Raw genomic sequence first — 27,282 nt, 5'->3', positions numbered from 1 at the left:
GGCATGATGCAGTTTTTGGTTTTACGATCATGCTACTTATTCAGAGGTCTGTGCTAACCTCCCTGTTGATGTTGATATGGATTTTGCATGTTCAGATTTGACATTCTTTTTTTTTAAAAAAAAAAAGAAAATCCAAAAAATGTCATTGATAAACGTCTTATTCCAATAAATGATAAGTACGAGTTTAATGAAATGTTATCGTATAAACAACTTCATCCTAGAAATGTCATCAGCGTTAGGGTTCGGTTAGCAGTTTTCCATTAATTGTTATAGGATGAACAATGTATTTAACATGGGATAAACGGAACCCTAATGACGACGATATTTTGGGGGTTAAATCGCTTGTATGATGGCATTTTATGTAACTCGCATTCGTCGATGACATTTATTCGACTTGGATGTTTGTCAATGGTATTTCTTGGATTTTGGGGTGAAAACGAGCCGCACAATCGGATCATGGTATTCATATATCCTAACTCATATTTTCCTTCAAATTCAGAATTGGTTATAGGTAGTATCGGGTAAAATTTCACTCATCCCATATTATTTCCTCCGAATTGGATTCGGAAACGGATACTATCTATTTGTATCTCTAATTGATAAATATTTAATATAAGAAGACGAGATATATCAAGGAGCAAATTGTACAATATTATACGTGAACTCGCAAAATAGTTACTAACCAATATTTCATCATGTTTATAGGTGAATTTATAATAGAATTTTATACAAATTTCATAATATGGGATATATGGGAAGATACAACTCTTCCTATATCCTAACCCATATTATTTTACGAATTCAGATACAACACTAAGATAATATCGAGCATCCCATTTTGTCTCCCATATTCTTCCTGTAAGTCTCGGGTCAGGCCAGCGGTCAGGAAATACTCGTGCCGTTTTCATCCCTACTTGGATTTTCTATTTTTCAAAAACCCCGACATGTTCAGATTTAAATTTTTCTTTACAATTACACGGAAGATGCACACACACGCACATACAAACAGACGTAACACCATATATATACTTTGATGCCCGTATTTTGATTTCTGCATGCTTTGGTTTGGGTGCTGCTTAAGTGTCTATGTTTCACGTACTGCTACAGATAAGCTGGGATCCCCAAAATTGGATCAGTCCTGGAGCTTGGAGTCTCATCTGAAGATTTTCTGTAGCCATATTCTTGTCAAGCACATATGAATGACTGGCCATATGATTGAGACAAAGAAAAATATTGTTTGACACAATTCGTGGATTCTAAAATCTCGAAGGAGTGTAGTGTTATCTCTTAAATTTAATTTAAATTGTTATGAAAAAATCTAAAATAATTTGACAATGTAGAGTAGTACTTCCTCCGTTTCGTAACGTAAGACTTTCTAGCATTGCCCACGCATTATTAAACGGATGGAGTAATAACTATCATTCCACTAAAAATAAACTTTAAACTCAATCTACACATTGAGAAGTAAAAAAGACAAATTTGAACTATATTTGTTCATACGTTATTTTTTTTTATTTTTAATTTCTTGAGGTGTGAGTTGAGTTTAGGCCTAAGGTTTTGTGGAGTGGTGTATATATATTGAATAAATGTTGTCAAATATTTTGAGATTTTCTTTATAACTATTTGCATGGTGTTTGAGCAAACAATTAGACATTTCCCTCAAGAGTTTAAAAGTATTTTGCTGATTTGCTAGTGGATTAAGATGAAACTATTCTGATCTCTCGAGGATATTCCCGTTAAAAACTATAAAAAAATCCTTTAAAAATTTTGACATTTTTTTTCAACATGCAATTTAAGTTCCACACTCAACTCACACGTTGAGAAATAAATGAACAACTGTATATTGAATTTGAATTGATTTTTAGTGGAATGATAAATGTTGCAATATATTTTTAAAAAATATACATTTACAACTTTCTTTTTACCGGAATGACCGAAGGAGGTCATTCAATGTAATTATTTACAACTATTTGCACACAAAGGTACACGAGGATATATATCTGTCGAGATTAGAATCCGTTTCCCAAATTAAGCAACAATAGTGTTGAAACACATGATCAGTACAAAGTTTCCAATGTGCCTCAAGCTCGGAGCTTACGGATACAGAGTATAAAATTGTTTGGTTCAGTTCTAAATTTTCAATGCACAAATTGGCTCGCGTAATCATTGTCTGAAAAATAGCACATGCTCCTAACAACGCAGATTACAGCACGAAATGGCTGCAAAGATTAAATCTTTATATACACCAGATGACCGGACACATCAAATTGCTCGACTCTTACAAACGTGAGAACAATACTCCATCCACTTCATATTATAATATTATAAGTCAATTGACTTTTTTTACTAGTTAAATATTTTTAAGTTTGATCAAACTGATTGAAAATAAAGTAACATTTTCAACACAAATCAAACATAATATCAAAATATATTCAATGTTACATTTAGTGAAACTAATTTAGTATGGTAGATATTGCTAATTTTTTCCATAAAACAATCAAATCTAAAAAGGTTTGACTAAATTCAAAACGATTTATAATATGAAACGGAATATAAAACGGAGGAAGTAATTAAGAGATCTTTTTTATAAACGTGCAAAAGCTTTGCACATCGATATATGGGAAACTGTTTTAACAGCTCGAGTGGACGTCCACCCGTTTATTACATGTCATCTAAATGGTTATAAAAAAATTAAAAAAATATGAGCAAGATAGATCAATATGTAATATATCAATCCACAAACATGCAAGTTAAAATTTAACTTCTACAAGTTGTAACAAAAATAACAAACAAAACTTAAATTATTATATGTATATTTACAATTAAATTTATTATTTTTATTACAACTTGTAGAAGTTGAATTTGAACTTGCATGTTTGTAGAGTGATATATTACATATTGATCTATCTTGTTAATTTTTTTTTTTTGAAAAATTTTTCATAACCATTTAGTTGACATGCAATAAATGAGTGGACGTCCACTCGAGCTATTAGAATCCATCTCCATCGATATATATATTAAAAGAAGATTTTACAAATACGACCTACAGAGTACAACACTATGGTATATGGATGATCATCTCTTTGATCATCAGTACAAGTTCCTAATGTGACAGTATGACAATCTGCAGGACCTGCAGAGTACAGCATTGATGAATCCGAGTTGCCGCTCATCAAGAAGCCGACGCCGCGGCTTGGCCGGCCGCCGGAATTTCTCCGTACGATGCCCTCTACTCCGATGAGTGATCCCGATCAACGTGGTTGTTCCTCGCGCGCCCTCTTCCTCTCGGCGTCGCGGCGGAGCCTCTCCGCTTGCGCTCTGGCGATGAGCTCGCTCATCCGACCGGCCGGAGCCGGAGCTGGAGCTGCTTCTCTCCGGCTCCGGATCAGCTTCTCCCCCATCTTGTAAGCTTGTTCGGCGACCTGCGGCGGCTGCGGCTCCAATGGTTTGGTGGCCACAGATTCGACGACGACGACGGGGAGATGGTTTGCTGTGTTTGGGTTGCTGCTCGCGGTGTCGCCGACGCCGCCGCCGTCGGAGTCGGAGTCGCTGCCTGAAGAGGAGGCGGATGTGCTTGATGATCCGGAGGCGTTGCCGCTGCTCGAACCGGTGGTGGTTGAGTTAGGATTTCCTGGCGACTTGTCGATTGTGTCGCCGTCGATGTCGACGAACTCGTCGGCTTCTGGCTTGACGAGCGGCGACGCGTCGAGGAGATCCTCGTGCGCCGGTAGAGGAGAGTCGCCGCCACAAAGATGTCGATGAGATCGTCTTCTTGCTCTGCGGCTGCAGGTGGTGATGATAAGGCGAGAGGAGGAGGCTTGCGCGCCGCCGCCGGCAGGGGAGAGACGCCGCCGCAGATGTCCATGTACTCATCGGCGACCTCGCCGTCCTCGAGTCCGCGGGGCGACGTGCGGCGAACGGCGGCCTCGTCGTCGAGCATCTTCCTCAGCTCGAACAGCGCGGCGTCTTCCGTGGAGCCGAGATCGATCTCCAGCTCGTCGTCGTCGCCGTCAACGCCGGGAACCGCGCGCCAGCTGCACCGGCGCCGCATGAAGTCGGCGACGTGCGACGGGAGGATCCCCGCCGGCAGCGACGACAGGAGGCCGACCAGCTGCTCCTTCTGGGCCATGGTCATGGCCTCCTTGTCCTTGACGCGGCGAGGGAGCGGGCGGCGCGCCGCCGCCCCCGCCGCCGCCTTGCGCACCAGCGCCTCCGCCTTCTTGAGGAGGCCTCGCACCGCCTCCATCTCCGACCGGCACCGCTTCCTGAGGAGGGAGCCGGAGCCGCCGTGGCCGCGCGGGGAGGAGCGGCCGATGATCTCCTCCATCGCCGGGGACGGTGGTGGTGACGAAGATCTCGAGAGTTCTCGCTCGCTCTCGCCTGGTGGTGGCGGAGCAAGAAGCCAAGAACGTGTGGCGGGAATGCAGGATCGAGACAGGACAAAAGGGCGCGCGCGCCGATCGTTCCCGCCCTCTTATGGCCCGATGGCTGACACCGTCTCCGAGTAAGATTCGAATCGGACTCTCCCAAAAATCCGAGTAGGATTGGTTCGGATTCGGACTGGACACCAAGCCTCGCGCGCTTGCGTAGGATCACAAGCTAGATGGCATGGCGAGTTGGCGAGTTGAAGCAAATGGATAGAGTACAAAATGCAGAGGTTGCGTTAGGAGAAATATGCACCATCCGCTCACAATCTTAGGCCTATGAACAATATCCACAGTATTGAGTGTGATCAGCGCCATGTGCCCGGGGGAATGGTCCGGGCAACCAAGGACGAAAAAATTTCACATGTGACGACTGATGAATAGCAAGCACCACAGATAAGTTTATTGAACATAAATTAGACGGAGAAGTCCTCGCTTCTATGCAAATGCTTGTTGGATCTCCATTATATGCAATCTTTATCCAGCTCTCCAGGCAGAACAGGCACAAAAGACAGACCATGCAATGGTTAAGAGATGGCTCAAGGCCATTCATAGCTACCATGGTAAGTCTAGAACCGACTAGTTTCAATATGTAACACCAGTGTGATAGTACAAAAGTTCCATATAACAACAGTAACTCATTGATACATTTGAGTATACATATCCAGGGAAAAAATTGCTTTATACTAGTATCGTATCTGGGGATTCATGTGGAATTTGCCTATCCAAAAAATGTTGTGCCACACTCGTTAGGCCACAGCTGACAACCCTCCCTATCACAAAAGATAATAAAAATGACAAAGGGGAAAAATACATCGATGTTTCTTTCTTTGCCTTTACAGTGTACAATAGTTTATTTCACTCGCCACGCTATATAAACTCTGCTGCCTCCAAGTTGGATGGCAAAAAGAATTGTCCTCTACACTACCTGCATAAACAAAAGAACACACATTTTCAGAAACTTAGTTCTGGACAGATGAATTAGATAAAGTATCACACCCACAAGGTATCTGACTATTTCATGATTTCATTCCATTTTAGGAACAAAAAGCTAATTCTGGAACCCATATCAGACTAACTTACAGATGAAATTTATCAGGTCACTTTGGTCTTAAAACTTATGACCCAATACCCAAACAATGGGAGCTTCGGTTTTATATCAGATATTCAGGTCACACATTTGATGCCGATATTAATCTATGCGGAGAGTCTGTCTCTGCCTAATTCCCGCAAATCAATCTAGTTATTCTATCCACCAGTTTGTGGGCACAAGCACATCTCTGTTTACTTGTCCATAATTTCATATCTTAGCTTGTGCCATATTACTAGTCACTAAAGCAAACAAGCCACATCAAACAAACTTAAAGTTCTGGTTAAAGAAGCCATGCGTACCTCAAAAAAATACTTCATGTTGGCAACAGTGGTTGCCTCTCATCAGTTCCAATCCTATGGCTGGCCTGAAATGATAATGTGCAACTAATAATGTAATTGTTCTAACACAAATGAATCTTTTTTTCTTTAGAAATAAACGAGTCACATACATCTTCAGCAGCGCCAGCAGTCATATTTACAAAAGAAGATTCAGATGACCTGCGACATAATATGTATCTTATGAGGTAATGCAACAAGAAATATTTGGAAATTAGCACATATCTAGATGCACAGTACATATTAAAGTCACTATAACCTTGTTTGTCATTTGTTGAATAGAACGAAGGTGAAAACCAAAAAAATATGGCAACAAGTATCATGATCCAACCATTTAAAACAAGGTAGAAACGTACCGATGATTCTGTGTATCTTCCAACTCTAACAATTCAGCTGGTTTGTCATCTTTGGCTTTAGCGAGTGGAGAGAAGAACTGAGAACAGATAGCAGTTATGTATATGGAAGACAAAAAATGTCGTCTCAATGAAATTTAGTTAAGCAGGCAAACTCACCTGGTGCATTGAAATAAACACAACTGATATGCCCAGTAGAAAATTAATGGTCAGGGTATGCCCCAAGAAGGCAGCAGAAGCTAGACCAGTAAAAATTGTTGCAACAGTTGATGAATACTTCTTCAAAATTGTGTCTGCAAATTGATTATAACATTAACAATTTGAAGATATAAATTTATAGAATAATATAGGCGGAACAGCGAATGATAGTGTTTACACAGGAAACTAAAAAAAAGTACGCACGGAATTTACCTGCATACTTGAAGAAGAATGAAGAAAGAATGCCTTGCGCAGCATTATTACATATGAGAAACATCGTAGCCCTTGAATGTCCTCGAAGAATACTGAAACTCTCTGGCCCTGCAAATAGACAGGAGATGATTATGTCAAAGAAATGGTGCTTTGATTGTCAAAACATTAGACAACATGGCGTTCACTAAAGATTATATGAATATGACCACATAAGACAGTTAATGGTTGTCTTATTGTAGAATCTGACGCTGATTACTCATAAAAATATTGATCATGCATGATAACACTCCAAAAAAAAAATTGTACCTTGGAATAAGGCAGTCCCAAGAATGCCAAGGAAGTTGAATATTGCACCATATCCATATAAAAACAAATTCTGCAAAGTATATAAAAAGAACAGTGAAGCAAACAAAAGACAAGAATAATGCGGATAAAAAAAAAGAATCATCATATGCCTTATACTACAAAATACAATCTTGGACAACTAAACAAAATAGCTAATACGAAATAAGTAGATAGTTGGATAGAAGAATAAAGATCATTACTCAATAAATTTCCAATACTACGTAATTTACCTGAAGATATATACTAGTATCATATTGGCTTTTCAAGGCATATTCATTGTAGACAGAAGCCAATGATGGAACAGTTACCTACAATGCACAGTTGCAAGAGAATATAAATAATTTTAAAGCCTATTGTCTGTTGAGAGAGCTGAGAAAATGAAGTGAAAGAAAATGGAAATCCTAAGAGGTCAAAATGGTGTGGAAACTACTTACAAAAATCAGTGTGTATATGTACGCAATAGCAGTGACAGGAAGGCCAAATGCAGTATTGCCCGCTGGTACAGTACGAAGTTGATTGATGCTGATTCCAATAAGAAGTAGAGCAAGAGCTTCCCACTGACAAAATTAAGGGGGGCAAGAAAGCAGGAGAAAATCAGCATGATTGACGATGCTAGAATGTTGCGTAAGAGCGTATGCAAAAGGCACTTTGTCATGTAATATACCTCAGTAACATAGTGAGTTACAAGTAATCCAGATTGAAGATTATGGTCATCAACATTAAATGATAAAACATGGCAATTCTAGTAAAGTACAAGTTGAACCTAGCATTGTGATGCAGACTTATTTGAAACATACCGTAAGACCAGTGGAAACTGACACAAAGACAATAGACAAACATTCACTATCACTGCTAGCTTTATTGAGACTCAGCTTTACTATGCAAAATCACTTACAAAATTCTCTCACACTTGATTTTATTTAAGAGTTTACTAATACTCCTAAAGCATCTCTATGTACAAAGTAGCCGAATACTGGCAATATGATTCTATAGAGGATATGTAACACAAAGCAGTGAACACATGACCCAGTAATCTTTAAATTGCACTATAGTGGTAGAAGACTAACAGATGGTATATAGCACAAAAATTTGGTTATATTTACCCCCAAAATGCAACCTATATATATAAAGTCAGAAATAACTGCAACATAACCTCAAGCTTACCTGAATTACGGAGAATCTCCTTTTCATTATAAATTTCAGAAGAACAGCAATGACCAGCACCTAGAGAAATTTGGATTACAAAAGGTATGATATATGCGTATACGCACTAATAAGAAAAGCACAACACCTGAGTAGTGCATAAAATATGTACCTTTAGGTTGCTTAGCATTTTCACAGTTGACGGATTGAAGTACAGCTGCATAATCAGCTCAAAAATGTCAGACAACATAAAAATATATGTTCATGGATGATGACAATAGAGGGGTACATAGAAGGTCGACAACTATGGCTTCAGATTCACCTGCATGATAAATTTTAGGTAATTGTTGATGGCATACAGAAGGGCCGGAACCGCTAGTAGTGCATTATTACGGGCTGCCTACATATGAAAATGATGGAGAGTCAGATGATCAGACAATGTCACAAAAAGACATGCAACAAGCAGTATTATGTTAGAACATAGGTAGCGGAAACAAATTATTGGTAAAGAAAAAAGGTATTTAAAAATGAGTATGTAAAAAAGTTCTACTGGTGGTTCATATAAGTCATGAAAGCAGAAAACAAATCACCTGGATGAAGGTTGAACGTGCCAGAAGTGGTTTTTCGCCAACCTTTTGCTTTCTAGACTGCCACACAGAAAGCAGCATCGAGAAGGTAAACAAGTAAGAGGTAGGATCATAATGGAAAGTATATAGAAGGCATAAAATGTACATCTGTTGCAGCATAACAAGTAAGAGGTAGGATCATAATGGAAAGTATATAGAATCTGTTGCAGCATAGCAATTGCAAATCTGGAACAGTGAACATGCTGACAAGCTAAATTGCGCATAAAGATAATGAAGTGCAGGTAGCACATAGAATATCAACCGAAACTGCTTTCACATCTTGAAAGGCTGTTGTTGTGATTAGATTGATCTTTAGTTCTGCATTAGTTGAGCTTATCAGTTTGGAAGATTAGCACAAATTTGCTGCTCCTTCCATTTTTTTTAAATGTGCAATCACTTCTGATACACGAATGTACTATAAGAAATTGGACGCAGCAGAATTGTACCAGAAGAATTCAGTAGGCTGCTCATGTAAGAGTACAAGTGATCTAATGAACTAACAGAGTATTTTACCAATCCAAAGCCATCAAGACAAACTATAAGTGTACTCTACATATCATTTTATAGGGGTTAAATTACTCATCATCAGAATGCAAGCACACCAAGAAACATCAGCATAAGTACACACCTGGATTATTAGCATCACGATAGCAAAGACAACTTTTGTAACCTCCGTCAAAAAGTTAACGCTGATGGGACTGAACTGAAACTTCCCATCAACCTTTGACATGAACACTAGGATGGGCTGCAGATACAAAGCAAATCATTAGTACAGCTCTCCAGGCTCAGGATGATTATTAAGCATAAACAGGAATTTTCGTCAGACCATTTCACCAAACTACCGAGTATTTGGGATTGGCTAAACATGTAACACCGACACCTAGTGGTTGGAGACTTGAATGAATTATATAGCTACAAGGAGGGTGAAGCCACACCTGGAGGCCGACAAGGATGCAGTCCCCGACGACGAGCAGGACGTTGAGCGCGCGGAACTTGGACGATATCTTGCTGCGGTGCTTGTCGTACGCCCTGGACACGCTCCGCGGGCTCGGCACCACCAGCCGCGACCGGCACACGCTGCATTCCACCACCCCGTTCCGCTGCATCTTCCTTCCCCGACCTCCTCTCCGCAGCACCTCACGCCGCCGCCGCCGCCGACGAGGTTTGCCTCCCTCCCACTACCCGCGGGCCGCGGCGACCGAGTCCCGAGGATCACGGACTCACCTAAGCATACCTACGGCGGCAGCAGCAGCAACAACACCACCACCATTCCAGATCTGGGGGATCTGGCGTGACGCCTCGGGGAAGGCGAGGATGGGGGGCGTCGGTGCGGATCTCTCAGATCTGGCGCGGCGTCGGCGTCGGCGTCGGCGCCGTCCCCCCCACGTGCGCGCGGAGACCCGGGGGCTCGGCCTGGGCGGGGGCGGGGGGCGGGTGCGCGGTTTAGCTCGGCGGCGACTCCGGCGAGCGCGCGGGGGCTGGATCCGGCGGCGGGGGAGGGAGGGGGACGCGTGCGAGACGCGGTCACCGGGATCTCGGATTCCGGTGTGTGTAGGTGAAGGCGAAAGGTGTGAGGGGGAAGGGGAGAAGGGGGGAAGGTGGGTGGGAGGAGGGAGTGCGCGCAAGGAAAGGAAAGGCGGGTGTTTCTGTCTATTTATATTTGCTCGAATCACGAATTATTTGCTCGGTTCGTTCAAAATAGAGCGAAATTTCGATAAACCCCACTCATTATGAATTATGATGCAAGTTGCATGTAAAACCACAGGTATTATAACCAGTGGCACCTAACACTTTAAAGTTTTGAAAATCCCCCACCCTTATATATATATACTCCCTCCGTTCTTAAAGAAAAAAATGTAAACTCTAGCTGCTGTATCAGATACATAGTTAGAGTTTATCTTTTTTTTTTCAGAGAGAGTTGTTGTCAAGTATTTACTAAAAATTTTAAACATAAAATATATAACGTGTATATGAAACATTTAGTTGTTGATTGCTTGATTGAGGTTGTCGGTTTAACTATTTACCATTTTAAAATATATTGTTTTAGATATATTGAATTCAACTGAAATTTAAATAAAGATGGTGTTTTATGAAACATTTAGACCATAAAATATATGGTTATGAGACACAAGACAAAATATCAGTGGTTTTGCACAAATTTGACAATAAATATGGGGTTTTATGAAATCTTTAAAAAATAATAAAATCTTTCACATGCATAGTATATGGCTCGCAAGGGGAACGTCTATGCCGCTTTTGTGGTTTCCTTCCTGAACTGCATGAGAAAAATGATGATTGTCATTTTTAGATTCTCATTTATCATGAATTCATAGTGATATGTGAGATTCTTCTCTGAATTCATAATGTATGGGTTAGGATGACATATTCTCCGTTTAGAAGTGCTAAATCATCAACTAGCATCATGGAGAAAAAGGGTCAATTTTAAGCATTTTAGGTGGGCCGGCATGATGCTCAGGTATTCAATGATTTATCCGTCTTTAGATTGAGCATATGTCATATAAACGGCAAAGTATGGACTGCTGACTTCAAGCATTTTGGGTGGGTGAGATTGGACCTCGATCCCGACACTTCCAAACGAGAAAATGTGCATTGTTTATTGTTGAGGACAGAAATAATGTAGCACTATGTCAAGTGACCGTAACTAGTACCGCAAATGTGTGCGTGTATACTGATGAAAATAAGGTGTGATTCACCATAAGAAAAACATCCATCCTTGACCCTCAGCCTACCATGACCCCTTCTTTCCTAGCAATAGCTATATGTCATAGTTGTTTCTTGCATGGACAAGTTCATCATCAATGTGTTCCTCTTCCTTCTCAAGCTCTATCATGGTCCTCCACTTCCTCCATAAGTTTTGGCGAGGCCCTTCGCTCCCTGTCAATGTGTTCCTTTTCCTCATCACGACACCGTCAAGCTCTATCATAGTCCTCTTCCTCCATGGTCTACCCTCGATAGGTGAGCCCACGACTGCTCGACTATTATGCTTAGTCCCCTATTGAATGGGTTGTCCACGCCGCCACGCAGGCCTATTCCGACGAGCGTCATTATGCTGAGAGCCAGCCCATTATGCTGAGAGCGTCACTCTCACCTCCGCACCTCGGTGTGACTCGGAGACCAGCCCATTCTATTGTGCCTACGTGCAGGTGGATGGGAAGCTCTTCATCATCGACGAAGGCATCTTCAAGATGCTTCGTGAGCCACCACCACCGCGAGATAATGGACCTGTTGTAGGCGTCAAGGTCAAGTTCGACTGGTCATGGTGCACGCTTCCATCGCCACCATTCCACAATGTGATCTCTCATGGCATGCACCCTGACCAACGGACCATGGTCTTCAGCATGACGAAGTATTCCATGAAGAAGCGCACCGGCCTTCTTGCCACCTTCTCCTTTGACTTGGAGAGCTCCCGGTGGACGCAGCATGGTGCGTGGGCGTTGCCGTTCAAAGGTCGTGGCTACTATGACCATGACCTGGATGCTTAGGTTGGGTTGTCCTGTGATCCGGACACCCTTGGCCACATCTATGCCTGTGATGTTTTATTAGCTAACAACGATGATGGGCAGCCCCCAGCTTGTAAGCTTAGTAAGGAGAGGCTGTTTTGCGTGGACACCGTGGAGAAACACATTGGCGCAACCCTTGTGCATGTGGGTGGTGACAGGAGTATGGTCTGCCTCGTGCAGTATCTATCGATTGACAATCACCAAGGGAACATTTGGAAGGAGTTCCTACCTCAACGCATTCGTTATCTGCTTCAGATAACTACTTTCTCTCCCAAGTATGACAAGTACGAAGATCTGCGAATTGCAAAATGCCACCACGTTGGATCCTATCAACTGCCTGAAATTGCAACGGTTTACGATGATCATCTAAAGAGTCCTATGGCGTTTTGGATATATGCCGTAATATAGCTACCACTTTATCATGTGGTTGCATGGGTGTGATCTTTCTAACTTGATATTACAAAATGAATTCTACAATTATCTTGCTCCTGTGTTGTCCGATTGACAGATTGTCACTAACCAACAAGTTCCATGAGCAGCTTAGGAGGCAAAAGGTAGCTAAACTGTAGGCGGAAGTCAATAAAAGGCTTCAATCTCAAAGGGAGCGTTCTATGCCTGTGATCTCAAAGATACTATCTCCCATCGTGCTTGGTATACATACTTGGTGTACATGCTCATTTATTTGATTTGATAGAGTAAGGGCATGTTTGGATTGCCACCTAAAGTTGGCACAACGGAACCTGAGGCCACCACAATTATATTAGTAAGGGCCTGCCAAAGTTAGACAATTATGAGTAAAAGGGAGTTTATTTTTGTTAATTTACATGTGTAATTTTCTGCTAGACAACCTTTTGCACTGAATTATTAGTTCTACTTGTATGCTATCTTTCATGTATTTGAATCTTCTACTTCTTTTAGAACGTGTGATTGCAAAGGCTTTTTTCAGCCTTGTGGGATTGTGGATCTATCATTTTCACAATGGAATAATTCCAAATGATGTGGCATTTTTCTATTTCGGTCTATCCACTTTAGATACTTCATGCGTAGAATCTGGAATTAGTGCTAGGTTTTATCTAATTTTTTAGGGCTTTGGAATCTGAACATCAGTGAGCCACTCCATAAGAAAATCTAATGGAAAAAGATATATATATTCTTTGTTAGCTTAGCAACACTATCTTTCAGTAAATCCCCCCTTGTAGGAAATGTAAAGTCGCTTGGATGTGCTATACATGTTACTACATCATTCTTAATCTAGCCTAAAACTTAGTGGCTCATGAGTACTGAATAATGTGGTGTCCTTTTTGTCTTGCTTAACACTGTCAAGATTTTATTATGTCAACCATGTCCACTGCAACTGTTACTGAATTAGTGACTGGAGATCAATGAAATAGTTTCTGTTTGCATCAAAGGATGAATATAATGTAGTTATCCATTCAGTTTTCTTCAGCCATTGTTACAGCTGTTAGATCATGTTTGGGCATGCATCTAACTGTAACTTCCTGATGCAGGGGCACCAATTCCAATATCTGCAGTTGATAAGGCTGAACAGATGATTGGTTATGTTAGTATTGGCCTGTTGAGTACCCATAATGTGGTCTGATGTCCTCAATCCTACTCGGCAGGCATCATGATGCCGTAGTCATACTCAAGTCTATGAATCCAAAGATATTTTCATCATGGAAAGATGGTATCACTATTGTCAAACAAGTGCAAACCAAGCAAGTCAGCAGCTCGACGGGTTTGATACACAGTTGATTAAAGAAGGTGCCAACATCCATTTGGAGGCTCTTCTTTTGATGCCCACATCTATCTTATTGTTAATTTCATCAAATCCTTGCCTTAATAGCATTACTTGATAACTGTGGTTGTAAGCAAGTTTGGAAAAATTGTAGCGATGAACAAACATGGTATATTTGAAATTTTGAACAGTGACTTCATGAAAGTATTTTCTGTGTCCATTGTTTTGAAACATTGTGCACTATTTGTTACAATATAATGTAATAATATGATTTTTTTTAACTGAAACTGGTGTAATTTGACTTTGAAACGGTATGCTTTGTAGAAAGATCTCATTTCCATCATGTCACAGTTTCCCTGCCAAAATGCCTATGAGCAGTCACTATCTTAACAAATGCAGATTTTTGTGCTGATTCTATGGTGAAAACCGATCATAGCATGTTGACATGTGTCCGGCCTGTCAGGTTTGCATCTAATGCTCTGAAATCTGAAACCGTGCATAACATGAAATATTCTATCATAGATTATTCTATTGTCTTTTCCTGATGTGTCCCATTGTTGCCGGGCTGATGAGAAGCACGTAACTAGTACGAATGAGGATGAATGAAGAGCTGAGATGCACACAATGACACAACCCTATGAACATGCACAGAATAAGTTATATCTTCAGTTGAGCTAACTGAATACATGCAGAATGTACAGGCACTCGCAAATTTAGTTGTTGACTGAAAGCATGTACAGAGCTACATCAAAACAAAGCATTGGAAGAGAAGATAGAAGTAACCCAAATAATACGGGAATCCTTAAGCCAGGATAATCGAAAGAAATAATACAATTCCAATTAAGTGCAAGCCGGATCTGGTAATGTAAGGTCTCAGGACACATGATTCGCACTTTAATACAGCCATTCACCACGATACCTAAAGTGGGCTTTGTTTGTATCAAATCAAGTACTCCTAGAAACTAGCAAACAATATCCACCATGCAGTAATATCACAACCTGTATAGCTGTTGATCATGAGAGCATATCACACCACCAATTGTAACTAAAACAGTATACTCAAAGATTAGTAGCCAAACTACAGGCTGCATAGTTTTGCAGATGTACAAAAACCAACAATAAGTACAAGGTAGTTCGCAAATACAAACCAGTAACAGAAGAAATAAATATCATAGTTAAAAGAGGTTGTATCAGGACAAGCAAACAAGTTTGCCATTAATCCTTTCTAATTCAAACCCTTAAGTAAAGAGGACCCTGCTCCTAAGAAAAAAAATGACTACCAAAATAATTAGCCTAGTGTCAAAGCAATTTTCTGTAACTGTATTTCTATGTACGTATCACTGTAAACGAATGATGTCCTCTTTGAACCGTACAATCATTCTTAATTAGCCCAGTGTCAAAACAATTTTCTGTAATTTCTATGTACATATCACTGTAAACGAATAATGTTATCTTTAAACCGTACAATCATTCTTTCTACAGAGTTAAGTTGACAAAAGGTAGTACGCAAAATCCGAGCGTGGTGTCAATTACTCAATTGAACCATTGTGTATCAGCTTCATTCCTTCATCAAAATATGCTATCTAGAACTAACTACTTGGGTAGCTCCATCATTAATTGAACTATGAGCCCCGGGAGAATTGTGCCCAACATGTGTTCCATCAGTTTGTGCACAAAAAGCACCACAGTTTTACCTCGTGGACATGCGTAGGGTGATCCTTTATCAGATGGTTAAAGCAGTTTCTGTAAAGATATAGAACCCTTCAGCAGAATCTTCATAGTTGGTCATGCGGTTTTTGAAGGTGAAAACTGTTGGTATTTCTTAACGTTTCAAATAAAATTCGCAAGCGCATGGAAGATACCGATGCAGCACTTCACCCGGGAGTATTTTTAGTTACCGATTTGCACAGGGAATGGGTATTACTTTCTTATCATGTTCATCTAAGGATACAAAGCTAAAGTTAGCCAATAATAGGGACGATTTTCTAGTGAGAAACAGTGTCCAAGGAAAGCTTAATTTTAATCCTAGCGCAATACTTCAGGCACTAGCAACCCGCTGTTCCCAAATGTCGCTCTACTACGTACCCGGACAGGAAGGACTTAAGTGCTCTTGAGGGCTGTTACCACCTACGCATTGTGGGATACACAGCAATTACTGGATATAAATTACCTAAACACCACATGTAAGCAATTAATATCTACTCTAGTGTTTATAACTCACTAAAGCAATCACTATAATTTAGTTGATTATAGTGAATAATAATCTCGTATGCTGATTAAGAACTAACCAATAGATAATTCTCGCAAGTAAATCTAAATTACTCAGGAAGATATTTCTATTGAAAATAGAGTAATTAACAGAATAAAAGAAATAGGAGAGGATTACCGAGAACTCCGGAATTCCTCCGAGTTCTTCTACTCTACTCTCTTTCTAATTCTAGTATACAAAGTAGTACAATAGAGCCTCTTATAATTCAGCTCAAGCTTGGAGTGTGTGTGAATGAGGGAGAGGAGAGGGATATTTATAGTGTGGAGGTGACTTGAGAGAGTGAAGATGCTAAGGAATATTCTCCATAGAATCCAAATAGCATCTTCATCCTTCTCTTGCCAAGTGTCTCTTTTGATGACGGTTTCCACCGGTATTAACGGCCACAACCGTCATAGGATGAGAAGTACAATCATCATGCCAAAGTTGGGCTGGATTGGGCCAGCTGGGGGTTCGGCCGAACTGTGGCCGGCTCCCCTGGCCCATATCCTTCTTCAGGATGCTGACATGTGGGCCCCACTTTATGGTACACCATGTTTTGGCTCAAAATGATTGCACATTTTATATGCTGTAGCTCAAAACCTTGTGGGTCCATCAGCACAAAATATATTTGTATTCTTCATGCTCATTCTTTCCCATCTTTGGTAGTTGATTACCTGCATACGAATATACACCAACACTTGTGGAAATGGTTAGAAATAAATCCTACCACTATATTGGATGTTTACTTTTATGGTTTTATGCAGGTATTGACGGCGAGAATTTGTATTTAACAGCCGTCAACAAAAACTCCCTTGACATGCTTGTTGCAGTAGGCGTAAGGTTTCCAACAACCATTTCCATACAGCGAAGCCAAAGCAGAGATGATGCGCTGATACTTCACGGCATCTATTACCATTAGAGCTTCAAGTTCAGAGAATATTATGTGGAATATAGTAGAAATCTTGTTATCTTCATTCATCAACCCCGGGTGATGAGCAATTAATACCTCGTCACTAGCCTGATAGTCTTTAAGAAGGTCCAATAGCAATTTGACATCATTTGGGAGGTCAGCTTCACATTTGATTCCAAGGATGTCTTGCTTGATAATTAGCCTCAATCTTTTAAAATCCTTCCTTTTGTTCTTCATAGTTGCTTTCTTAAGCAGCACTCTTTGTGACTGAACACTTAATTCTGTTGATGGATCGACACAGAGATCAGAGGCCTGAAATTTTCCACTAAGAGAATAGCCAGCGCTGTGAAGTTGAAGTGCCCATTTTATTGTAGCATCTGACTTTATTCTTGATTCCTCAGGAAGAACTTTCTGGACCTTTGAAACAATCAGATTTTGTCCAGACACCCTTTTCTTCTGGGATAGATACCCTGGCACTTGGACATAGATAACTGTTGGTGTTGAAGTTGGGTGGATTGGGTTGCAATTATTAGCCTCTTCACCGCAAGCGAATAGATGATGAAATTTCATTTTAAGACCAAGCTGAAATGATTGAAGCTTATCAGAGCAAATTCAAACAATGATTCAAGCTGAAAACATTTATAATTCTTGTGGATCCTTTTGTAACAACGAAAAAGCTCATGGCTATAAAAATGGAACTCGGATTCGGGATAAACCGAAACAGAGCTTCTGCATTTGTTTATTTTTTTTAAAAAAAAAAGTGGAATCGTCCGAGTGATCTCACAAGCTCAGTATCAAGGTTACTTAATCAGAGAAAGATAGTTGGGGAAGATCTATGCACAATCACAAAAACACTGAATAATAAGATACACATATTCTCCAAATCTATTAAATGGTTACTAGAGGAAACAAAATAGTTCGATCGATAGTAGGAAATGAAAATGTGATCAAATAATAAGATAAAGGCAATTTGGAATATGAAACAGCTAACAAACTCAGCAGGGAAAGCAGGAGACAGACAGTAGAATGAGCGACATCCATATCAGCATAGCAAGACCGACTAATTAATTGCAGACGCACGGAGATAGTATGAAACTCGTACGGATGAACACAACACAAAGCGGTGAATAATCCAGAAACCAAACTCCCCCCTATTCCTCTTATGTACAAATGCAAATTTATCCACCTATAGCTTGGGAGAGGTATAATTCACCACCTAAGTTGCAGCAATCATTTGTGCATGGATCAACATTTCTAAATCGCATCATCGCTTCATGTTTCCAGACCCGATCAAATCGAAAAAGCCTCAAGCGGATTCGGTAATTAGAATTCAGAAGAGAGATACCGGCCAAATACCTTGCACATCGGGGATGGCCTTGAACATGAGGAAGCGGCGGAGAGGACTTGTGAGTTGCTGGCGAGGCTGGTGGCCGATCCTTCGATCCTTTCGTAGTTGACTGGTAGACCACGCTAGCTAGGGTTAGGTTTTTGCAACGAGGTGAAGTGCAGTAGAGGCATAGGCGCGCGGGACACCCCATATCTGGGCGGCCCAGGCAGCGGCGGGTGGCAGCGATGGCAAGGAAGCGGGGAGGGATCGCGAGTTGATGGCGCGTGGGTCGGCCAGCATGTCCGGTTGATCAGCTTCCGGATTCACCGTGGAACGAGGGGGGACTGCTCGCTGCCTTGCGAGGAGTGGGGGTGAAACCTGAGGTGTGGTGCGATTAGTTAAAAGGGGTTATGCGAAGGGTCCTGTCACGGCCTCTTTCCAGTATGTCGTGGTGGCATGTCGGCGCACGGAAATGTGTCGTGGGGCTGTGTCTTGTGGGTACAGTTGTACACCTCTGATCAAAGTAAAACTATTCGAATAGCCGTGCCCGCGGTTATGGGCGGTCGACCAGATTCACCGTGATTAGTCTCACCCCTAGTTAGCTAATGAACTGGTGTAGTTCAGGTGGTTGGTTGGCCCTGTTGCAACGTGGTGTAGCGTTGGACAGTGATTGGTTAATATTGATTAATTACTACAACTGTTTTACTGCTTTCAACTACTGCTTTTAAATGCTAGCTTTATGCAAAAGAACCTTTAGCCTCCCTTGGATATATCCTGCATCATACCTTCTCTTCCAGTATGACTTGCTGAGTACACTGGGTAGTACTCAGTCTTGCTCTCTTTCCCCCCTCCCCACACCAGAGTTGAAGTTCTTCTCAGTTGGAGATGTTTCGAAGAAGTTGGTTTCGCCGCTGCCGTCAAGGATGCCTGTGGAATGGAATCGCCCGCTGCAGGAGTCAAGTCTTCAGGCTTAGCTCGCTTTTATCTTTTCCGCTGCATTTGTAATCTTTTATACTTTTGTAAGACGTGGATCTGTATGTCAATCATTGTCGTTTGTGTACCCTGGCTGGTTCTGGACAGGGGTTTAATGCACATTCAGCTTAGAAATTCTGGTTCATGAATTTCTGGGCGTGACACGCGTGCGGCTGGTCGCCGATCCGTACGCAACTGGTCGGCGGCACTAGGGTTAGGGTTTTCCGGCAGGATGAAGTGTGGTAGAGGCATAGGCGCGAGACAGCCCATACCTGCGGCGCGGTGGCGATGGCGGGGAACCGGGACGACGACGGCGGCAGGAGGCGCAAGCGCCGCTACACGCGTTGCCGCAATTTCCTCGCCGCGGTGGTGGCGCCTCCGGTGGGGGAGGGGGAGAGGATGCGGATTGGTGGTGATTAATTTGGGGAAGGCGGCGACCAATGTGCTCGGAAAAAATGAGGGCGAGGAGCAGCAGCGGGGAGGGGAAAAGAGGAGAATTTTCGGTCGGCGTGGTTTTGAGTTGAGCGCGCCGAAGACGAGCGCGTTAGACCATTGGGAGGGCGGGAGCGCCTAGCTGTTTGCGGGCCGACAAGTCAGCCACACAAGCCTTGTGTTACTGGATCGTGGAAAGTTGTTAATGTGCTTCCTTTGAACCAGCCCACGTAGGCCCAAATAGAAACTTACCTTATATAATTTGTTCCAACATTATTATGTTGTCTATAATTACACTACTCCTGTTCTCCACAAAATATTGAAAGACTTCTGCGACTGCACAGGCAGGGAAAACGAGCTGAATTTTTCAGCTTCCAATCAGTATTGTAAGATTGTAGCAGTTCAGACTTCAGAGCATATACCGTGCCACCGAATTCTGCTTGACTGCCACTGGATGGTACGTTCACTCCAATATGAATTGTGATAATAGCTTTGCGTAAGAGTTTAGCATGGTCTCAAACACTCAATGCAGTGTGTTCCCTTTTTTAAATCCTGAGCTAGCCAAGACGAGCCTTTAGCAAATAGTAATTACTGGAGTCGAAAATGTAATAATTGGAATATGAGCTCGGCCCTGCTGCCTGCTGGTGCGAGTCAGATGATTTGCTTGATTGATCGATCAAAATTGTGTCCAACGTGAAAGGAAGTGCAGACAGGATGTGACGACTAAATACGCAGAAACCATGCAAATCAGGCTTTCATACAAATATTCCAAAAACCATGCATTTAACCTCTCAGGTCTTGATCATCGTATTTAGTAGGATAAATTGACTAGAAAGCTAACTAGCTTGTACTAAACATTAAGACAGTAAAGATGCTTTGATAGCTCATGGTATTTTCAATCCTTGCGGATCCCTTCAACAATGTAGAAGCTGAGTGTTATCAACCACATCCAGTCACTCCACCATGGCGTCAACTTTGTCCTTTGTCGGCGGCTTTGCATTCTTGGCTTTCTTTCTGCCTGAAGAATGAAACAACAAAGCTTTAATGGATCTTCTAACAGGACAAAAGCTAAATATAAGTAAACAGAGTGATCAACTCCTATGAAGAAAATATCAGGTCAATCAAACACGAATAACTCACCTTTGCCCTTTAATCTTTTGATCTGTACTCTTGAGTTCTTTTTCACATTAAACTTCAGTTGTGACTTGTCCTTTGCAGCTTCTGAAGAGCCTGTTCAAAAAACACAAAATCAGGTGTCACATTTAGCACCAGATACTTATAAAAATAAACATGTGGTTGCCTAAACAGAGGACAAGGCAACGAAATCATTATGTAAACAGCACATCCAGATAACATGGCAGTAGTAGTGAAGAAACACATGGTAACAGAATACCCTGCATAACATGGTCAACTTAGGACTAATAACTCTAGTCATGCTGACTCACACTTGCTTCCTAGTATGGAACAACCTGAGAACCCTATCATAACTTTGCCTTGTGTCAATGCAAAACAATGGATACGCATGTAGCAGTAGCAGACAGCTAGCTAGACTAAGTTGTTAGGTGTGAGTGTACGATTGTATGGCCGTCCTAGAATAAAACGTACTAACACCAAGAGCAACATATGCTAGAATCTCATCTCAAATCACCAGTGCAATATAATCCAGAGGAAATAAACTTCGGAACCCACACACATAAAGAAGGTCCAACAAATCTCAAGAAAAGGGGCAAATCAAACTAAATATAAAACGGTGATTTGAAATTTATTCCAGACATCTGCCTTTAGGATTAACTATCAAGAATCCTTGATGGTTGGCTTACCATCACTAAGTCATTCTCAAACATAATATTTCATATATTTTTTCTTATAGCTCACCAAAAATAAACAAGAGGGGTATAACAATTGACCAAAATTCATGCAAACAAGAAAATGTTAATGCATATTTCCTTATTTATTCAAACACTAGTTTAACCACGTGAGGTACAATGGTAAGTTCCTTGTGTTAACAGCAGACGTTCAACCAAATAGCAGTCAGTAAATATACAGCCAAATAAAAATTATTACTACTACACAGCTAGGATAGCCTGGTAAGTTTCACAACATTACAACTTAGAGCACCTAGACAACAGTAAAATTCATTCATCGTAACAGAACAGAATGGTGTTGCTTGATACACTGAATCAACACATACAAAAACAACCATCCATCATCATGAAAATCTAGTGAATAAACCATATTCACTCACACTGTCACGCAACAACCTGACTTTCCTTATCTTCATCGTCTGCAATACTATATTTAAGTGAAAAACAGCTGTTCCAACCTCTGTAACTACAAGCATAAAGTTTTTTTGCCTACATTAGTTGTCAGTCTTCCACCAACAAGAGGTGGAAATTATGACTACAAATGGTGCCATATTGCAACTGGGCCCAAAATAATCAAAATGAGCATAAAAGAAGACATCACTGCAAGTCGCAACCATGACCAACATAACCAATATTACTGTAAAATTGCATGGAATCACTGCACAACAATAGAGCTAATTCCCAATTGTACAACAAGCATCACAATTCAGTGTAATAGAAGTACAGAACGTGGAGCAATTCACAATCACTTGCAAGTTTCAAACGAATTAAATCAGCAATGACCATCGCAAACGCACCTTCCGCAGATACCATCTCGACGTCGCCCATGTTGTTCTCCAGCGCCTTGGCCATCACAGCCTCCTTCTGCTCCTGCAACACCAGATCCCACCAAATAAGAACAAAGAAAATAAGAAATCCCCACGACTACCACAAAGCATGCCGCTGCGCCGCGAGAAGGACACGAGTAGGGGGAAAGATGTGGGGGGGGGGGGGGTAACCAAGCGTACCCGGCTGAGGCGGCGCAGGAGCTTGCGCTGGCGCTTGCCGGAGACGGAGACGGGCGCCGTGCGCTGCTTGAGCTTGCCGGTCTTGGGGTCGCCATGGGCCTGGCGCTTGCGGTCCTGCTTCCACTCGCGCCTGTTCTTCTGCACCACGTTGAACTTGGCCATGGCTCGGCGACGGCGGCGGCGGCGGCGGGTGGGTGCTCGGCTGCTTCGCTCGGGGGCGCCGCCGCAAAAACGAGGAGACGAGCGAACCCTTCCGCCCCCAAACCTTAACCCTCGCCGACTGCCTGGAGATTCGTGCCGATCGATACACGTGGCAGCGCCTAACGCGTAACCCCTCCCTCACTTGGAGATTCGTGCAAGCAACTCGATTAATGCATTAATGCTGTCGCGTAGGTTTCCCTACGGAAGAGCTGAGTTTCGTAACGAAAAAAACCGGCCACGTTTCGCATCGAGCCTACTTTAATTAGCGTGGGAAAATAATTCAAAGTAGCGACCTGTACCCTGTGGCAACCTAGCGCGCGCGGCCATGGCTCTTGTTCCGCTCGTGACAGTGCTCCTGTTCGCCGGCTCATGCCTCGGATCAGCGCCGCCGACGACATCGCCGGCGGCGTCGGCGGCGTCCACGGCGACACGTACGGTAGTAGTTGACGGCATTACGGCCATCTACAACCTCGGCGACTCGCTGTCGGACACCGGCAACCTCGCCAGGCAAGGCGCCACCGGCGGGCTGCTCCGGTACACCACGAGGCTTCCCTACGGCGTCACCGTCGGCCGCGCCACCGGCCGGTGCTCCGACGGCTACCTCATCATCGACTTCCTCGGTGACGTCATCAGTTTAATTTCTCTCTCTCTTCCGTCTGAAAAATGGAAGAAACAATATTACGTTATATATATATGCGTTTTTGTTTCGGATTAAATTGTGGATATGATCGATCGATGTGCAGCTAGAGATCTTGGCCTCCCTCTGCTCAACCCGTACCTCGACGAGGGCGCGGACTTCGCCCACGGCGTCAACTTCGCCGTCGCCGGCGCCACCGCGCTCAACACGACGGCGCTCGCCGCCAGGGGGATCACCGTCCCCCACACCAACAGCCCCCTCGACGTGCAGCTCAGATTTTTTTTTAGAGAAGGGTATTTTTTACCCGGCCTCTACATCCAACTGGATATATACGGTTATTGAAGTAGATAACTTAGCCCCGCAAACAATTCAATCTGAAATTCGCTCCATAAAAGATTTGAACTCAGGACTTTGGGGTACTACTTCAACCGGATATATACGTGCAGCTCAGATGGTTCAAGGAATTCATGAACTCCACAACTAGTTCTCCTCAAGGTGAACGAACAAACTGAAACGCATTTCAGCTTAATTTCGACCGGTGCCTGATCAGTGCCAGTCAGCAATGATGTATCTCACAAATAATTAAGCTAATGTACAGCTTTTCAGTGCTAGAATGACTTTCATATAGAGAAATCTTGTGTTATATATGTACTTTTTTCTGAAAGAAAAAAGTTCTTTTGTGTGAGCATTGCTTTGCAGAGATCCGTGAAAAGCTGTCGAAGTCACTGGTTATGCTGGGAGAGATCGGAGGAAACGACTACAACTACGCCTTCCTCCAGACCTGGCCGATGGACGGTGGATACAGCCTCGGCAACGTCACACGCATGATCGAAAGCGTTGCCACGGCCGTCGATCTTGTACCGGAAGTCGTGCAGTCCATAGCCAGCGCAGCCAAGGTACACACCATTCTTTTCCATTAATTTTTGGGACCTTTTTTTTAAAATAATAATCCTGGCTACAAAGTAATTAATCAAGAACTAAATTATTTTTTGTGGGTTTTGTGACACAGGAGGTGCTCGACATGGGCGCGACGCGGGTGGTGAACTGGTGATCCCGGGCAACCTCCCGCTGGGTTGCGTGCCGAGCTACATGAGCGCGCTGAACGCGACGGACCGGGCGGCGTACGACGCCCGCGGATGCCTCGTCGCGCTCAACCTCTTCGCGGCGCTGCACAACGCGTGGCTGCGCCGCGCCGTCGGGGAGCTGCGGCGCGCGTACCGGGGCGCCGCAGTGGTCGCGTACGCGGACTACTCCGCCGCGTACGCCGCGACGCTGGACGGGGCCGCGGCGCTCGGCTTCGACGAGCGGCGCGTGTTCAGGGCGTGCTGCGGCGCCGGCGCCGGCGGCAAGGGCGGCGGGGGCGCGTACGGGTTCGACGTGCGCGCGATGTGCGGCGCGCCGGGGACGGCGGCGTGCGCGGACCCGGGGAGGTACGTGAGCTGGGACGGCGTCCACCTGACGCAGCGCGCGTACGGCGTCATGGCCGAGCTGCTGTTCCGCCGTGGCCTCGTGCACCCGCCTCCGATAAATTTCACGAACAGCGCGCGCGCGTGAGGCGGTGTTGCATGGCTTGCGCGTTTTTTCTGATCAAAACTACTCAAGTTTGAGCCGTTTTGATTTATAAATAAAACCATATGCGATTTTGCTAAACGTTTGTCGCGTGATTTCTCATCGGAAGAAAAAATCTCACCCGAGTGATGCATAGGCGGTCCCAACCATATGTGCCCTGACCTTTCTCTGCTTCCTTCGCGTCGTGCACTGACAACCTCACAGTATGGTTTTGGTTTGCGGGCTTGCGGCCCAACTCAATCTGTAATACATTGGGCTGTCGTATTGGGTTTGTTGGACTTCATAGACTGGATCGGAGAAAGTTGGGTAATTGACTTTTTCATTTTTGCTATAAAATGACTCTAATAATATTGTTTGGTTAAGTATTATTATACATTCCTGTATTTGACACTCTAAGAGCATGGCCAAGAGTTGCCTGAAAGTCTCTTCCTAAATCTGCCTTTTATTCTCTAATGAGAATTTAAGGATTAAAAATATACTTATTTTCAATAGACAGCATAAATTTAATTCCCTAGAATAAAAAAATGCCCCCCTAACAACAGAAATTAGATTCCTCTACCCGCACCTCATCAGATCGCTCGATTTAAGATCACGCCATCTGACACCGCCCTCCCGCTCGCTCTTCTCTAGTGTGGGAGTCTCGCGCTCAAGTCTCAAGAGACGGAAATCGGGAACAAGAATGATTCCTAGCTTAGCGAGAATGAAGGGGAAGACATATGTCATACCTACACCCACATAAGTATGCTCTAGCACAAGGGATGAAAACGGATCGAAAACGGATGAAAACTAGCTTTACCATATTCGTTTTCATTTTTTTTCGGAATCGGAATCGGAATCGAAAACTCGGATACGGAAATAAAATCGAATATTATCGAATACAGATATGGAGCGAATATGAGACGGAACGAATACGGTAGCGAATATTTACCAGTATATAAAAACCCCTCAAATTGAGTTTCTTGATTAAGAAAGAGATATCGCTTATTATTTTAGTTAAATATCTCCAACATTTATATCGTTAATTTTATAGACGGTTCCACAACCGTATGTGAAAATCGATTTTCATGGCTGTTCCTCTAAGAGATCCATATGCAAATATGATTATCATTTTCTATTTCAAGACCTTTTACTAGATGTATAACTTACTTACCATTGCATAAATTGGAGATGTTATTTATTTTACTTCACATCTTCGAAACTTGTAATGTCTGTATTATACTTTAAATGCTTTCAAATACAAATGTTATAAACTACAAAGTGGTAGATCCTGTTGAGCTCTACAACTTTGATATGGAACACATCTCCATCAGATGTCGTTTGAATTGTAGATCTGAGATTTTGTAAAAATTAATATGGTATATTATAATAAATATTTAGACCCTTAAATGACCTTAAATAATAAAATAGTCAATAATAAAGCTGTAGATCTCATCGAGCTCTACAATGTTGATATAAAGTTTGCCTTCATCTGATTCCGTATGAAAAAATTATGTATATATACATGTTTTTTATAAAATTTGCTCAATATCTGCGGATATCCGAAAAAAATTTCAGATAGTTTTTGACCGTTTTCCGATTCCAATGGATAGTACCCTTACTGTATTTATTTTCGTTTCCGAGAAAAAAATATCCAAATTCGTTTCCGAATCCGAGAATTTCTGGATAATTCCGACCGAAACCATCCGAATCCGAAAAATGGTTCAGACGGACGGAAACTATCCGAACCAGTTTCATAACGGCTAGCACACATTTAAATTCACATGAGGTTGCACATTTATCTAAGGTAAAAAGATTGGAAACGGTTACCGGTTCGTCAAGAATTTTCCCTATTTATCAGTTTAACTATTCAATGACGACATCAATATACCAGAAAATTAAAACAACACGAGTCGATTTTATATATAACTAGAAACGAAAACAGTATAACTGTTACGAAAACACTAGATTGATGGGTCGAAAATTTCCACCACGGTTTTTATGCCTACCTTTCAACGCTCCCAAAGTTCCCACGACCCAAAACATGTGTGGGAGAACTTCCGCCCACATGGAGACGGTTGTCTCAGGGAAACGTGCCATCTGCTTTGCTCCAGGTCAACACATGTGGTGTGACTGAACTGGCCATCGT

General features: G+C 42.5%; 3 protein-coding genes and 1 pseudogene across 3 annotated transcripts; 1 reads left to right on the top strand and 3 right to left on the bottom strand.

Moving 5' to 3' along the window:
* Positions 1 to 3,251: 3,251 nt before the first annotated feature.
* On the bottom strand, positions 3,252 to 4,327 carry LOC127762601 (transcription factor GTE2-like). Its single transcript, XM_052287088.1, has 2 exons — positions 3,870 to 4,327; positions 3,252 to 3,783 (listed from the first exon to the last, which is right to left on the bottom strand). Exons 1-2 carry the CDS (start codon positions 4,325 to 4,327, stop codon positions 3,252 to 3,254), a joined length of 990 nt encoding a protein of 329 aa, XP_052143048.1.
* Positions 4,328 to 4,980: 653 nt separating this feature from the next.
* On the bottom strand, positions 4,981 to 10,339 carry LOC127764130 (CMP-sialic acid transporter 5). The gene is made up of 15 exons (XM_052288960.1): positions 9,666 to 10,339; positions 9,359 to 9,475; positions 8,695 to 8,751; positions 8,427 to 8,504; positions 8,277 to 8,321; positions 8,126 to 8,185; positions 7,396 to 7,518; positions 7,192 to 7,269; positions 6,923 to 6,992; positions 6,617 to 6,724; positions 6,365 to 6,498; positions 6,209 to 6,285; positions 5,966 to 6,014; positions 5,817 to 5,881; positions 4,981 to 5,352 (listed from the first exon to the last, which is right to left on the bottom strand). The coding sequence occupies exons 1-14, from the start codon at positions 9,834 to 9,836 to the stop codon at positions 5,831 to 5,833; spliced, it is 1,218 nt and encodes a 405-aa protein (XP_052144920.1). The 5' UTR covers positions 9,837 to 10,339; the 3' UTR covers positions 4,981 to 5,352; positions 5,817 to 5,830.
* A 10,273-nt stretch (positions 10,340 to 20,612) lies between these two features.
* Positions 20,613 to 22,991, bottom strand: LOC127761518 (uncharacterized). Its single transcript, XM_052285826.1, has 4 exons — positions 22,751 to 22,991; positions 22,541 to 22,613; positions 21,019 to 21,108; positions 20,613 to 20,896 (listed from the first exon to the last, which is right to left on the bottom strand). The coding sequence occupies exons 1-4, from the start codon at positions 22,910 to 22,912 to the stop codon at positions 20,832 to 20,834; spliced, it is 390 nt and encodes a 129-aa protein (XP_052141786.1). The 5' UTR covers positions 22,913 to 22,991; the 3' UTR covers positions 20,613 to 20,831.
* A 285-nt stretch (positions 22,992 to 23,276) lies between these two features.
* Positions 23,277 to 25,142, top strand: LOC127762600 (acetylajmalan esterase-like; annotated as a pseudogene).
* Positions 25,143 to 27,282: the final 2,140 nt, after the last annotated feature.

The sequence above is a fragment of the Oryza glaberrima genome, chromosome 2 (genome assembly GCF_000147395.1).
Source record: "Oryza glaberrima chromosome 2, OglaRS2, whole genome shotgun sequence".
Lineage (NCBI taxonomy): Eukaryota > Viridiplantae > Streptophyta > Magnoliopsida > Poales > Poaceae > Oryza > Oryza glaberrima.
The sequence above is the reverse complement of the archived record's forward strand: the minus strand, read 5'-3'. Positions and strand labels throughout refer to the sequence as shown.